The 14,618-nt window shown below is 37.4% G+C and overlaps 1 protein-coding gene across 3 annotated transcripts in view; it reads left to right on the plus strand.

Annotated features, from left to right (window-relative positions):
• The window catches only part of ASB3 (ankyrin repeat and SOCS box containing 3), a 95,288-nt gene that overhangs the window by 30,190 nt on the left and 50,480 nt on the right, over positions 1-14,618 (plus strand). For all 3 annotated transcript variants that reach the window (XM_060169965.1, XM_060169966.1, XM_060169964.1), the window contains 2 exons: positions 3,504-3,712; positions 8,747-8,905. In XM_060169965.1, coding sequence (XP_060025948.1) covers positions 3,517-3,712; positions 8,747-8,905 — 355 coding nt within the window. In that variant the 5' untranslated portion in view covers positions 3,504-3,516. The remainder of the gene's footprint in view (positions 1-3,503; positions 3,713-8,746; positions 8,906-14,618) is intronic.

A 14,618-nucleotide genomic window follows, 5' to 3' on the forward strand; every position in this document is an offset into this window, starting at 1 on the left:
ACCTTGCTCTTTCATCTGCTGTGTCTTTCTCTGTCTTCTCATTTTGCTTACTGTGTTTGGGTTCTCTTTTTCGCTGGCTGCAGGTTCGTAGTTCCTGTTGTTTTTGTATCTGCCCCCAGTGGCTAACGTTGATTCAGTGGGTTGTGTAGGCTTCCTGGTGCAGGGGACTAGTGCCTGTGTTCTGGTGGATGAGGTTGGATCTTGTCTTTCTGGTGGGCAGGACCAAGTCCAGTGGTTTGTTTTGGGTTGTCTGTGACATTATTATGATTTTACGTAGCCTCTCTGCTAATGGGAGGGGTTGTGTTCCTGTCTTTCTAGTTGTTTTGCATAGGGTGTCCAGCACTGTAGCTTGCTGGTTGTTGAGTGGAGCTGGGTGTTAGTGTTGAGATGGAGATCTCTGGGAGAGCTTTCACTGTTTGATATTACTTGGAGCCAGGAGGTCTCTGGTGGACCAGTGTCCTGAACTTGGCTCTCCCACCTCAGAGGCACAGGCCTGACACCCCGCAGAAGCACCAGGACCCTGTCAGCCACATGGCTCAGAAGAAGAGGGAGAAAAAAAGAAAGAAAGTAAGAAAAAAATAAAATAAAGTTATTAAAATAAAAAATTATTAAAAATAAAAAATTAAAAACTAATAAAAAAGAAAGAAAGAAGAGAGCAACCAAATCAAAAAACAAATCTACCCATGATAACAAGCACTAAAAACTGTACTTAAAAAAAAGGAAAAAACGAAAAACGGATAGACAGAACTTTAGAACAAATGGTAAAAGCAAAGCTCTACAGACAAAATCAGACAAAGAAGCATACACATACACACTCACGAAAAGAGAAAAAGGAAAAACATATATATATATTAAAAAAGAGCAACCAAATCAATAAACAAATCTACCAATGATAATAAACTCTAAATACTAAACTAAGGTAAACATAAAACCTGAAACAAATTAAAAGGAAACTCCAAGTCTACAGTTGCTCCCAAAGTCCTCTTCCTCAATTTTGGGATGATTCGTTGTCTGTTCAAGTATTGCACATATGCAGGGTACATCAAGTTGATTGTGGAGATTTAATCCGCTGCTCCTGAGGCTGCTGGGAGAAATTTCCCTTTCTCTTCTTTGTTCGCACAGCTCCTGGGGTTCAGCTTTGGATTTGGCCGCGCCTCTGCGTGTAGGTCGCCTGAGGGCGTCTGTTCCCTGCTCAGACAGGACGGGGTTAAAGGAGCAGCTGATTCGGGGGCTCTGGCTCACTCAGGCCCGGGGGAGGGAGGAGTACGTAATGTGGGGCGAGCCTGCAGCGGCAGAGGCCATAGTGACGTTGTAACAGCCTCAGGTGCGCTGTGTCTTCTCCCAGGAAAGTTGTCCCTGGATCATGGGACCCTGGAAGTGGCAGGCTGCACAGGCCCCCGGGAGGGGCGGTGTGGATAGTGACCTGTGCTTGCACACAGGCTTCTTGGTGGCTGCAGTGGCAGCCTTAGCATCTCATGCCCGTCTCTGGTGTCTGCGCTGGTAGCCGCACCTCGCGCCCATCTCTGGAGCTTGTTTAGGCGGTGCTCTGAATCCCGTCTCCTCGCGCACCACGCAACAATGGTCTCTTGCCTCTTCGGCAGTTCCAGACTTTTTCCCAGACTCCCTCCCGGCTAGCTGTGGCTCACTAGCCCCCTTCAGGCTGTGTTCCCGCAGCCAACTCCAGTTCTCTCCCTGGGATCTGACCTCCAAAGCCCGAGCCTCAGCTCTCAGCCACCACCCACCCCGGCGGGTGAGCAGACAAGCCTCTCAGGCTGGTGAGTGCTGTTCGGCACGGATCCCCTGTGTGGGAATCTCTTCGCTTTGCCCTCTGCAGCCGTGTTGCTGTGCTCTCCTCCGTGGCTCTGAAGCTTCCCCTCTGCCACCCCCCATCTCCGCCAGTGAAGGGGCTTCCTAGTGTGTGGAAACTTCTCCTTCACAGGTCCCTCCCAGAGGTGCAGGTCCTGTCCCTATTCTTTTGCCTCTGTTTTTTCTTTTGTCTCTGTTGTTTCTTTTTTCTTTTGCCCTGCCCAGGTACGTGGGGAGTTTCTTGCCTTTTGGGAAGTCTGAGGTCTTCTGCCAGCGTTCAGTAGGTGTTCTGTAGGAGTTGTTCCACGTGTAGATGTATTTCTGATGTATCTGTATGGAGGAAGGTGATCTCTGCGTCTTACTCCTCCACCATGTTGAAGGTCTCCTTCAGTGTCTTTTTCATTCCCCCTCCTTGCAACTTCTGTGTCATCTTTATATCCTCCACATTGCTGATCATTTAATTGGTACTCAGTAAATAATCATTAACTGAATAATTAAATATTCTGTAATAAATATCTTCGCTTCCTTAGTAATGGACTGGTTGATTTAATCAGATTAATTCATAGCTAATATTAGCTCTCTGTAGAATCAGGTTCTGCAGATACAGCTTTATATTTAAACATGACCATAGATAAGTTTAAACTTACTACAGGAACTGCTGTGTGCTTACTTTTAACCTCTTCCCTCAAACCTCCCGTTCTGATTAAATTATTTAGAATATCACTCTGGAAAGTTTTTTACCTGTATTGGACTAGACATGTTGTTGGTATTTCCTGACCTACCTCGTAAGATATTTAGAAAAACTAAAAGGAAGAATGGAACTGAAATGTTCCTGAGAGGGACTGCCTTTTGAGAGATAACTGTTGCCCTGAGAATCCTGGGTCTTACCCCAACCTGCCTCATAGTGTGACTAACAAGAAATTGTCTTTGTAAGAGTCATATGCTGAGCTATACTGGACACTGACTCCAGGGGAACTTGAACTTAAAGGGAGATTGTGAGGAAGAGGCTAATAATGCTGTGAAAAACTTTCTGGGCTAGTGTAGGAAAGCTGGACCCATCTATGATGGTCTTTGTTCATTTTAGTATATTCAGTCAGTGGGACTGTTTCATCAAGGAAAGAAAACCCAAGTGTTTTGCTCCTTCTGGAAAGAACCACCAGGGACATAAAAACTAGAATTACTATTTATTTTTGTTTTTTTAAAAAAATGTCTTTCACTCCTTTCTGGCTTTTTTGGGTTTAGCTTTTCCCTGTAGAGGGCTATAAAATTAGTTCTTGAGGCTGAGTGTTGCTGGTCGTTAAATGGCCATCTCTGCACAGTAGACTATATACATTTGGGATTAACTGAAGGAATTTCACTCTCTCATCAACAGTGTTCCAGTGAGTGCATTTTGTTGGAGTATGAATGGGAGCAGAAGCCTGCAGGAAGGAGCTGCTCAGACAAGGAGTGATAGAACACTTAAAACTCCCTTGATATCTTTAATAAGAGGATTCTAAGGAAGCCCAGTCCCCCAAACAGAGAGACTTCCTGGTTTAGACTGGCAGAGGCTATGGCCTGACAGGTTGCTATCTCCACCTCAGGCTGTTCCCCAGCAGTTATGTGAGAGATGCTAGACAGATCCACACTGATCTGCTAATATCTAGGAGTGCAGTGTTGTTTTATTGACGATAGTGTTTTCTTTCTGCCTTGTTTTGTAGACTGGTCAAAAGAATGGATTTTACAGAGGCTTACTCTGACACATGCTCCACGGTTGGACTTGCTGCCAGGGAAGGCAATGTTAAAGTCTTAAGAAAACTACTCAAAAACGGACGTAGTGTTGATGTTGCTGATAACAGGGGATGGATGCCAATTCATGAAGCAGCTTATCACAACTCTATAGAATGTTTGCGGATGTTAATTCGTGCAGGTAAAGTAAATTCGGGGTGTGGGAGGCTGGGCTTGCAAGCTGGATTAATAAAAGAAAAAAAATGGTAATACATGACTTATTAACAGTAGTATTTGTTTACCTTTGTATAACCATACAGTAACTGCTTCTGTGTTATTAAGAATGGTAAGATTGCCTACCTTGAATTATATAAGTATGGTGTTCCAGCTGGACATTTAGAAATGTTGCCCTTTATATGGAAGTGCTTATGCCTGGCCGATTTTTATTGCTAAGCTAGGTGATGTGGCAGAAGTAATCTGCTGTTTTAATTTAAGCATTTGGTACTTACTGGTCATGTTTATTTTTTATTCCTTCTCCAAAGAAAAAGAACAGTGCTGCCGAAATTGAGGGTATGAGTGTTTTCCTTGAATTAGTCTTTTTTTTTTTTAATACTTTTCAGTTTCCTGAATTTGGGGACTCTTACCAATTAGTTTGATTTTGTACTTGCTGAGGACACAGAAGAGAACAGGACAGACAAGGTCCCTGCCGTAGTGTTTTTATTCCCTTTGGGGGTAGGGGTGGGAACAGAATAAATACCTAAACAGTTAAACAAGGTAATTTCAAAAGGTAAAAGTGTTGTGGAAAAAATTAAACAGAGTAATGGGACAGAGAGTAATCATGTACATCTCTTTCCAGCTCTGTATTGGGTAGACTTCAAAGCTGGTAGGTTGAGATCAGCCATGTGGGAGTAGTTACACCATAGAAATCAGCCAGTGTTACAAACCAATTCTATAAACTTCTTTTTTCTTTTTTCACTCCCTCAGAGCCAGTTACACAGCCAGCACACAACTGAGTGAGGGGCTCAGTAAATGAGACTAAATGAGACAGTGTGACACTCAGGAAGCGGGGTGTGGGAAGAGAATTAATGGTGATTGAGCACTGCTTTGTAGCAGTCATTGTACTAGATGCTTGATTTACATTATTTATCTAAATATGCAAAACTGCTATTGAGAACATGTTACCCCCATTTTATTGAAAAGACCAAGGCTCAGAGAAATTGACTTGTCAAAAGTTATGTAATAAACCAGGATATTTGATTTGAACCCATTTCTCTGACTCTAAAGCCCATGTTTTTCCACTGTAGTATGTTTCCAGCGTTTAATCAAAGTAAACATTTTTAACATTCAGTTAATTTAAACTGAGTTTGAATGTAACACTCCATGTTATGACACTCAGTGCACCATTTACATTTCATTAATCATGGACATTCATATTTTTCTCCCCTGTGTACTTACCATCACCAGTCACTCAGAAGGTAGACTTTTGGGACCATAGCTCATCAAAATTACTAACTCGTTACTTCATGGATGGGAAAGAAAGTAATCCTCAAAATGTTTTTGGTGTGGCTTTTTGTTTGTTTTGTTTTAAGGGATGAGAGATGACAAGGCTAAATTCTCCAAATCATAATACAGGAAGTTTATCATGAATGCTTTTTAAATCACGTGTTCTAGAGTCTATTATAGTTGAATGTTTAAAGGTATTGGAAAGATAGAGTTTATGCCTCAAATGTAAAAATACATGTTTTCAGAATTTGTTTGAAGTTAATTCTATAGCTTGAATTCCCAAACTATCTCTAGTGACAAAGGCATGGATTTTTTGTTGTTGTTATATATTTATTTTGTTTATTTATTTTTGGCTGTGTTGGGTCTTCGTTGCAGCACGTGGGCTTCTTATTGCAGTGGCTTCTGTTGTTGCGGAGCACGGTCTCTAGGCGCACGGGCTTCAGTAGCTGTGGCACACGGGCTTAGTTGCTCCCCGGCATGTGGGATCTTCCCGGACCAGGGCTCGAACCCGTGTCCCCTGCATTGGCAGGCAGATTCTTAACCACTGCGCCACCAGGGAAGTCCCCAAAGGCATGAATTTGAATGTTTGTTTCTAGTCAAAAAGTTCATTCCAGATATACTGTTATCTCTTCCCACATCAGTTTTATGTTATAATTTTTTTCCTTTTAGCTGCTGAATAAAATTAGGCAGGCTTTTGACTTAATGTGTTTGAACTGGCTATTTAAGTCATCTATGTTTTCTTTTAGAAGTTAAAAGTATCACCTTCATTGTTAATGACTATTCTTTTTTAGGCTTGATGTTTTTGGAGGGTAAGTCACTCATAGTTAACTGTGTGAATAGTTGATATAAATGGTCAAATAAAAATTTCTCACAATTTGTATTAGAGTTCACTATTATGAAATAAATTTTGGATAAATCTAATTTATGTGCAGTACATACACAAAGATTAGGGTAGGGGTAGGGAGATAGGAAATAGGGTTTGCAGAGGGTAGGAAGCAGCTATATGACTTATTCTAGGAGGTGGTGACATTTTTGGTCTCAGTTTTCCATGAGTTTGGTTGTTCTGTGTAGTTGGAACTAATGTCCAAAATTCTGTCAGGTTTGGTTACTTGATTCACTAGAAAAATCAAACTAAAATGAAGCAAAAGGGCTATATAGCCTATTGGTCACTTTCAAAAATGTTTTCTATATTCCCCTGGCTCATCCCTTCTTTTGTAAATTAAAGTCCATACTTAATTCAGATCCACTGCCTTCTAAAAAAGATTATAATTTAAACTTTTCTGGTTAGTTCAAGTTCATAAATATTTACCAGTGGGGAATGGTAGCTGACTACTTTGTAAAATGTCTAGCTAACATACAGCTTCATGTAGGGAGGTATTTTAAAGTGATGGTGACGTACAAACATTTCTAGTCTTGAAGAGTGAAGTGAGGTCTCTTCCGCTTAATGATGACAGTAGCATCTTCATATCGGTAACCAGTTAACTTGTTATTATGGGTTAATCTTAAAAGTTTCAAAAGCAAGTTTGACATTTCTGTCATTCTTTATACTTGCTATACCTGTGTTTTATATGATTCATAATTCTCTTGTCCCTTGTAGCTCAGCTGGTATACATAAAATTGTCTTTTATTATATAATTTCTGCCTCCTTAAATTCATCTAATATTAGTTAACTGCCAGAGATTCCTGAAACATACTTTTTATTAGTGTACTAAAGTATGAAGGTGCTCAGGCCTAGACAAAAAGGATGGAAGAGTCTTAAAAGGTTAGAAAGGCTTTGCTTTACTGTCTTCATTTTAGATCCAGAATCTAGCCTAGAAATCATACATGGCCTTTTCATTCAAGTTGGAGAAGAAGTATGGATTACTTAGAAATTTGTATGGATTACTTAGAAATTTAAGTATGGATTACTTAGAAATTTAATATGCATATATATATATATGTATATATATTTCACTTTAGCTTTCTGTATAAAGTATTAGCACAAATAACAAATTTGCTGTTCTTCTGTATTGGCAGTTTAGTGTAATAGGTACTGAGATTTCATGAAGTTTATTAAATCTTGAAGAACAATAATTATCTTCAGTGACAGTTAATCATGCCATTCTATATTAAACCATTTGCTGACGAAAGGTCACTTAAACTCTTGCAATTAATTATAACGTACTGTGAACAAGTACTTTTATGTGGCCAATATATGATCTAATAATTCATAGTACTTTTTATTAGTTCATGTTAAGAAAATATTACACTGTTATACTGGGCATGGTAACAGATATTGGAAATCCTTAGATAAATAAGGCAGTATAGCGTAGTGATCAAGTGTTGTGTTCAGATGGACCATGTTATTTTACTTATTCTAACTTTAACACATGGTTTAATAGTAAGTCTAGCTTCCCCCCAATATATTCCTTCTTTTATTTTTCTAAATTCTTTGTTATTCTTACCTGCCCTCCGTAACCCCATCAACTTGAGTCACTTTACAAGTATAAAACCAATCAATGAACTAATACCCAGCTCTGTTGACATTTTGATTAGAATTATAATAAATTTATTATTATTTTGGGAAGAATCAGCTTCTTTATAATGTTGAAATTTTCTATTTGGGAGCTATTTACATATCTGTATCTATATATATCTGTGTGTTCCTAGTTTTTCATGTCTTAACCTTATAGTTTTGTGGATATCTGAATATATGTCAGCTTCTGACTAATCTGGGAACACTGTTTTTGTGATAGGAACTTTTAAAACATAACTACCCTATCTTGCCATTTAGTTGTGTATCTGGTAAAGTTGGAGGCTGTTTATTTATGCTTACAAGCTGTTAGTTGAATATTATTATGGCTTAGACTGACAGTTTCAGCAGTTATGATTGCAGGAATTACTTAAAACAGATGATTATTGTAGTCAGGAGCGTTAGTTTTAATTCTGGTATTTCAAGAAAATATTATTTAAAGCTTTTTTTACTTGTTTATTTTTTGTTTTTGTTTATCAATGCTCTCAGAAATGCCTCCCCCATTCAACCCACCGTTCTATTGTGGGTTTAGAATTTTATTGTTTTGGAAGCAAAGGTAAGAAAGTCACTTAATATTATCTTTTGCTGTGGACTTACAAAAATTTAATGTGGACATTGTTTACATAATTTGAATGTTACCAAAACTTTGAGATTTTCATAACAAACCCAGAAAACTTAAGTCAACTCATAAGTTCCTTATAAATTGTATGCCATTGTTCAGTTTCTTTGGAGTGCATTTTATTATTTTAGAAATGTAGGCTTCATTAATGATTAGAATGTAGTTTTAGGTTAGAAAAGGAGTATTTTAAATACCTTCATCTTATTAGTTGAGTACAAGGAAGTAATGCTACAGGTGAGACCATTTTCCTCATGGAAATTTAGAAATAAAAGAATCAAATTTATTAATATTTCAGTAAATTTTGGATCTTGCTTTTGTGTTTTTACTTTTCAATTCCTGCTGCTCTCCTTCCCCCACTTACCAAAAATTAGAGAAGAGAAAATGAGTGTGTGGGCAGAATTTGTATTAAGACTACTGGGAAGCTGTTTATACTGTGACCCTTGTAGAACTTTTTCTTGATTTTCTAGAGAGTTTTAAATTATGAGACCTCCCATTTATAATTATCTTTTAATAGTTTGTTAAATTCTTCTTGGAATCTTTGCTTTTTAATCCAAGAAATAGAAGTGATACCTTCTAATTGATAGTTTTTTATTCTTTCATAGATTCATCTAAAAACTACATTAAGACAAAGACTTTTGAGGGTTTCTGTGCATTACATCTTGCTGCAAGTCAAGGACATTGGAAGATCATACAGATTCTTTTAGAAGCTGGGGCAGATCCTAATGCCACTACTTTAGAGGAAACCACACCACTGTTTTTAGGTGAAGTATATTATTTGTGGTACAGATACAATTTTTTATTTTTTGCTAAAGAAACTAAGCTTAATTTTCCCTAAAGCTGTTGTATTTATAGTATGTTCTCTGGCAAATATTATACTGTCACTTCTTTGATTTTGAAACCAAAAGGTATTTTTAAAGGTTCTTTTTTGTTTTCTACCCTTGGGTGATAGCATTTGAGAATATCTTTTAAATATTTACTTAAAGTTGTAAAACCTGTTCTGAATTGTAGTCATTATCATTGTTCTCAATGTTGTTCTGAAGACCAGGTAGAGTTTAAATTGTAGCATTAGTTACAGGGTTACCTGTGAATGTTTTATGTTTGCTTTTGCTTTTTCTTAGCATTAAGAAATTAAGAATGTTTTATGGAAGAAATCATGAGCTAAACCTTTAACGCTAGTTAATTTGTTGCCTATATGGATCACTATTCAGACTTCTTCAGTTATGGTCTGGTTTTCTTTTTTTGGTTTTTTTTTTTGCGGTACTTGGGCCTCTCACTGTTGTGGCCTCTCCCGTCGCGGAGCACAGGGTCCGGACGCGCAGGCTCTGCGGCCATGGCTCACGGGCCTAGCCACTCCGTGGCATGTTGGATCTTCCTGGATCGGGGCACGAACCCGTGTCCCCTGCATCGGCAGGTGGACTCTCAACCACTGCGCCACCAGGGAAGCCCTATGGTCGTTTTTTAATTCATTAAGAACAAAGGCCAGGGACTTCCCTGGTGGTCCAGCGGGTAAGACTCTGTGTTCCCAATGCAGGGGGCCTGGGTTCGATTCCTGGTTGGGGAACTAGATCCTGCATACTGCAGGTAAGAAATCCGCATGCAGTAACTAAGAGTTCACGTGCTGCAACTAAGAAGTCCACATGCCGCAACTAAGAGTCCGTGTTCTGCAAGTAAGACCCGGCGCAGCCAAAATAAATAATAAACAAACAAATAAGTAAATATTTAAAAAAAAAACAAAGGCCAAATTCTGAAGGGCATACTTCTAATACCTGTCTTTTTAGCTTCCTCCCTCCCTTTCATCCTGTTTGTCTTTGGGGACATTGTGGCCCATAAAGTTTAGTGGAACATGAGAAAATTAAGAGAATAAAACATTTATACAGAATCAGTGTATTTGGATTATCGTTTTGGTCCTGCCACATGTAATTCATATGTTCATTTATTTACTGTATGCTTCAGTTTCCTCACTTATAAAGTGAGAGTAATAGTACCTACCTAGTCTTTATTGGGCTGAGAATAAAATATCTATGAAAATAATCTTTTCCTTGTAAACTTAAGAATATATATTCTTAAAGTTATGTGCAGTAGAATTCATTCTTTTTAGTGTACAGTTTTACGAGTTTTGATGTATGCATAAAAATGTGTAATGACAATGACAGTCAAGACACAGAACAGTTCCATCACCTTGCAAAATTCCATCATGCTGCCTATTTTTAATCAACCTTTTCCCCCTACCTCACCCCTGATAACCACTGATCTGTTTTCTGTTTTCATGCCTGTAGTTTGCTTTTTTCTTTTTTGGCTGTGCCTTGCAGCTTGTGGGATCTCAGTTCCTTGACCAGGGATTGAACCTGGGCCACAGCAGTGGAAGCCCAGAATCCTGGGCCACCAGGGAACTCCCCTGTAGTTTGTTTTTTTTACAGAATGTCATAAATATATATGAAACAATACAACATGTAACCTTTGAGACTGACTTCTTTCACTTAGCATAATGCTATTGAGATTCATACATGTTGTTGCATGTATCAGTAATTCATTCCTTTCTTTCTAAGTAGTATTCCATTGTATGAGTGCACCACAATTTATCTATTTACCAGTTGATAGACATCTGAGTTTTCAGTGTTTGGTGATTATGAATAAATTGCCACAAACTTTTGCACACAGGTTTTGTTTGAATATAAGTTTTCATTTCTCTTGAATTAATATTTAGGATTGTTGGTTAGTGTGGTAAGTGTATGTTTAATTTTGGAAAACAATTTGTAAGTTTCTTATATAGTGACTCTCCCATTTTGCATCCCCTCCAGTAATGTTTGAGAGTTTCAGTTGTCGCACATCCTCACCGTGTCACTTGGTATTGACAAATTTTTCTTTTTTTCTTTTCTTACATTTTAGTCATTTTAATAGGGATTTAGTGGTATCTCGTTGTGATTTTAATTTGTATTTTTCCTGATTGCTAATGATGTTGACCATCTTTTCATATGATTATTTGCCATCTTTCCTTTTTTTTCTGTTCTTAGACAAGTGTTTTGTTTTGAAATAATTTCAGACTTATGGAAATAACAGTACAAAGGATTCTTGTGTACCTTTCACCCAAAGTCTGTTCTTTTGCCCTGTTCACTATATCATTTTTTCTCCCTATATATTTATCCATGTATTATTTTTTTGGAACCCTTTGAGATTAAATTGTAGACATAAAGCTTCTTTACCCATAAATACTTCTGTGTGAACTTCCTAGAAGCAATGAAATTCTTTTATGTAACTGCCATAAAATAATCAAAATCAGGAAGTTAACACTGATACAGTACTGTTGTTTAATCTACAGATTTTATTCAGGTTTGCCAGTTGCTCCACTAATGTCCTTTTTAGCAAATAAAAAAAATTTTTTTTAATTGGTTCAGGATCAGTCCAGGATTATTTATTATATTTAGATGTTATGTCTCTTTAGCCTCCCGTAATTTGGAACAGTTTTTCAGTCTTTATCTGTTATGATTTTAGCATTTTTGAAGAGTTCAGGCCATTTATTTTGTAGAATGTCTTTCAATTTGGGTTTGTCTGATGTTTTTTCTTGATAAAGTACAGGTTATACATTTCTCCAGGAATACCACAGAAGTGAAATGGTATCTTAGTGCATCTTATCAGAAAGAAAATGATCCATTACTGGTGATGTTAATTTATAAAAGTGTTTCAAATATGTGATATATACTATTATGAAGATGTTTCATGGAAGCCTTGCTGTAATATGGTTTGAGTTTCCTAGAGGGGAGATTACTTTTTATGTAAAGTTTCTTTTTTTTTTTTACCACATCCACATTTAACCCACTTCAGATATTCTGTACAACTACATAGTAAGCTTAAGCTTTCACTGAAGCCGTGCTAAGTGCAATCTCTATTCTAGTTGTTATCTTCAAGGAATCTAACATAGAGGCGTGAACAAAAGGAATTAAGTCCTGTAAAAGAGTTAGAAATAACGTGTTCAATGTATTAAAAGAGGGAAAAATAAGTCACCCTGGGATGACAGAGGAAGATATCATGTGCAGAGTACTGTATTAATAGTAACAGCAAAATTTATTAAGTAGAGAATGTGTACCAAACCCTGTGTCAGATGTTTTACATGAATTACCTTGTTTAATTTTCACCATGATTCTATGACATATGTACTATTATTATTTCTACTATCACAGATGAGGAAGTGTGAAAACACTGTATTTAGGATCAGAAGTTCTGTATTTAAGTTTTGATCTTTCTACTGTCTGTGTATTGGTTAGAATAGCATTTCCTGAATTGATTCAGTGAGCTATTAATAGATGTTCATTGACAGAAGTATTCCTGATCAACATATGTTTGGGAAATGCTATGTTCTGTATTCCCCAGTGTAGAAAAACAAAAATTAGTAGCCATGTAGCTTTATGTGTCCACCTAGTCTGCAGTATCCTCTGTACTCTATGTTATCCTGTTTTAGTATTTTCATAGTTCTTATCACTGGCTGCAATTATTTTATTTATTTGCTACTTTGTTTATTGACTCCTCTCACTAGAAAGAATGTTCCATGAGAGCAGGGATTTTATTTATCTTGTTCACTGTTGTAACTCCCAAACTCAGATCAGTGTCTGGTATATGGTAGGCATGCAGTAAATTATTTGTTGAATGAAAGAATGAAGGTCTCTGAAATAGCTTCTTATAAAATATCACTTATTTTTTTTTAAATATCACTTATGTTAACTTTAATCCAGCATTTCAAAATGTATTTGACCTTAATATTATTTTTATTTGTGGAACACTTAGGGGGACTATCTCAAAAAACATTAATATTCCATGGGACTATTTGAGAAATGCTAGCTTGATCACTTAGTTTACAGTTTCAAAATATAATAGTCCCATTTACTAAATTCAGCATCGTGCTTACTTATTATATAACTATTTGGAGAAAATTAGAGATGCAGAGTTTTTCGTGATTTATATTTCAGGATATACTTGCTGTTTTTTATGTTAATGAAGGAAGAGTTGCCAGGATAATTCACACCAGTGAAAAACTTTAAATCACTTATTTTTAGTAATAGGATTTATTTAGTTTCTTTGGCAGCAAACTACCATCCTAATTATGTTTTGTATTGGCTAATACAAAAAATATTTTGACTCAAGCAGAGAGTTTAAGCCCAAGGATATATAGTACATAGAGTACTCAGCATGCTCAAGTACTGCATCAATTGTATTAGGTCCTTGTTTGGAAGTAGAGGGGTTTTTTGTTTGTTTGTTTGTTTATTTATTTATTTATTTATTTATTTATTTATGGCTGTGTTTGGTCTTAGTTTCTGTGCGAGGGCTTTCTCTAGTTGCGGTGGGCGGGCCTCTCACTGTCGTGGCCTCTCTTGTTGCGGAGCACAAGCTCCAGACGCGCAGGCTCAGTAGTTGTGGCTCACGGGCCTAGTTGCTCTGCGGCATGTGGGATCTTCCCAGACCAGGGCTCGAACCCGTGTCCCCTGCATTGGCAGGCAGATTCTCAACCACTGTACCACCAGTGAAGCCTGGAAGTAGAGTACTTTTTAAAAAGGAAGAGAAAAGGAAAAGTGCAGGCTGAGCTTTTGCAAAAACATAGTGACAAAGAATGGATATGTGACTCTTCAGTTAGGTGTTTTGTTTAGTTAGGTGTTGTGGGCTCTAGTGTCTGCTCTGACCCATAAATAATATGACAAACTTTAGCAATGTGCTTTATTTACCTGTATATTTCTCCTTCTTTTAAATAACCATAGTGATCTGTGTTTCCATCTATAATGGAAGAGGTTTTTTTATTAAAACAAAATCCAGAACACTTCAAGGTTTGCACCAAGCTATAGATGATAATCTCTAGGTAAGGAAGAGTGGTTGGACCACCTGGACTTAAAGTGAGAAAGGGGGACTGCCTGTCTAGTATAGCTTCCTTCCCCATCTGTAGTTTTATCTTTCCAAACTGTTCATTGCTGAAACTTTGGAGTATGTTACCCCTCCCCGCTAGGGAAGCTATATTCCCTTGCATGTTGTAGTACCTATCCTGTGGCCCAGTTAACACCTAAACTGGGGGATGAAGGGATAGAAAATGAATACAGAACTATGGAAACTTTCAGGTGACTGCAAAAGTCATCAACATCAGTGGTGTGTCATTATGATTGAACTAAAGGCTAAATGCAGACAGTAAGAAATTTTACTACTCCACTGTTTATAATGGGAATATCTTTCCTACACAGAACTCACCAAGATTTTCATAAAATGGAGTTTAGAAGGAAGCTTTTCAGTTCAATGACAGTAAGAATTAAAATGAGAAAATCCCACAAATTCAGGAAACTTCTCCATATCTTTCCATGTGAAAATTGTTCTTATAGAACATCATTTGCTAACATGCAATTTAAAGTTTATGTTTTTTAACAAGGAGTCTACCTCTTATTTCCTTTCTTTACTGTTGTCTTCTCTCTCCACTCCCCTTCCCTTGCCTTATAAATGCATACACAG

The sequence above is a fragment of the Lagenorhynchus albirostris genome, chromosome 13 (assembly GCF_949774975.1).
Source record: "Lagenorhynchus albirostris chromosome 13, mLagAlb1.1, whole genome shotgun sequence".
NCBI classification, from domain to species: Eukaryota; Metazoa; Chordata; class Mammalia; order Artiodactyla; family Delphinidae; genus Lagenorhynchus; species Lagenorhynchus albirostris.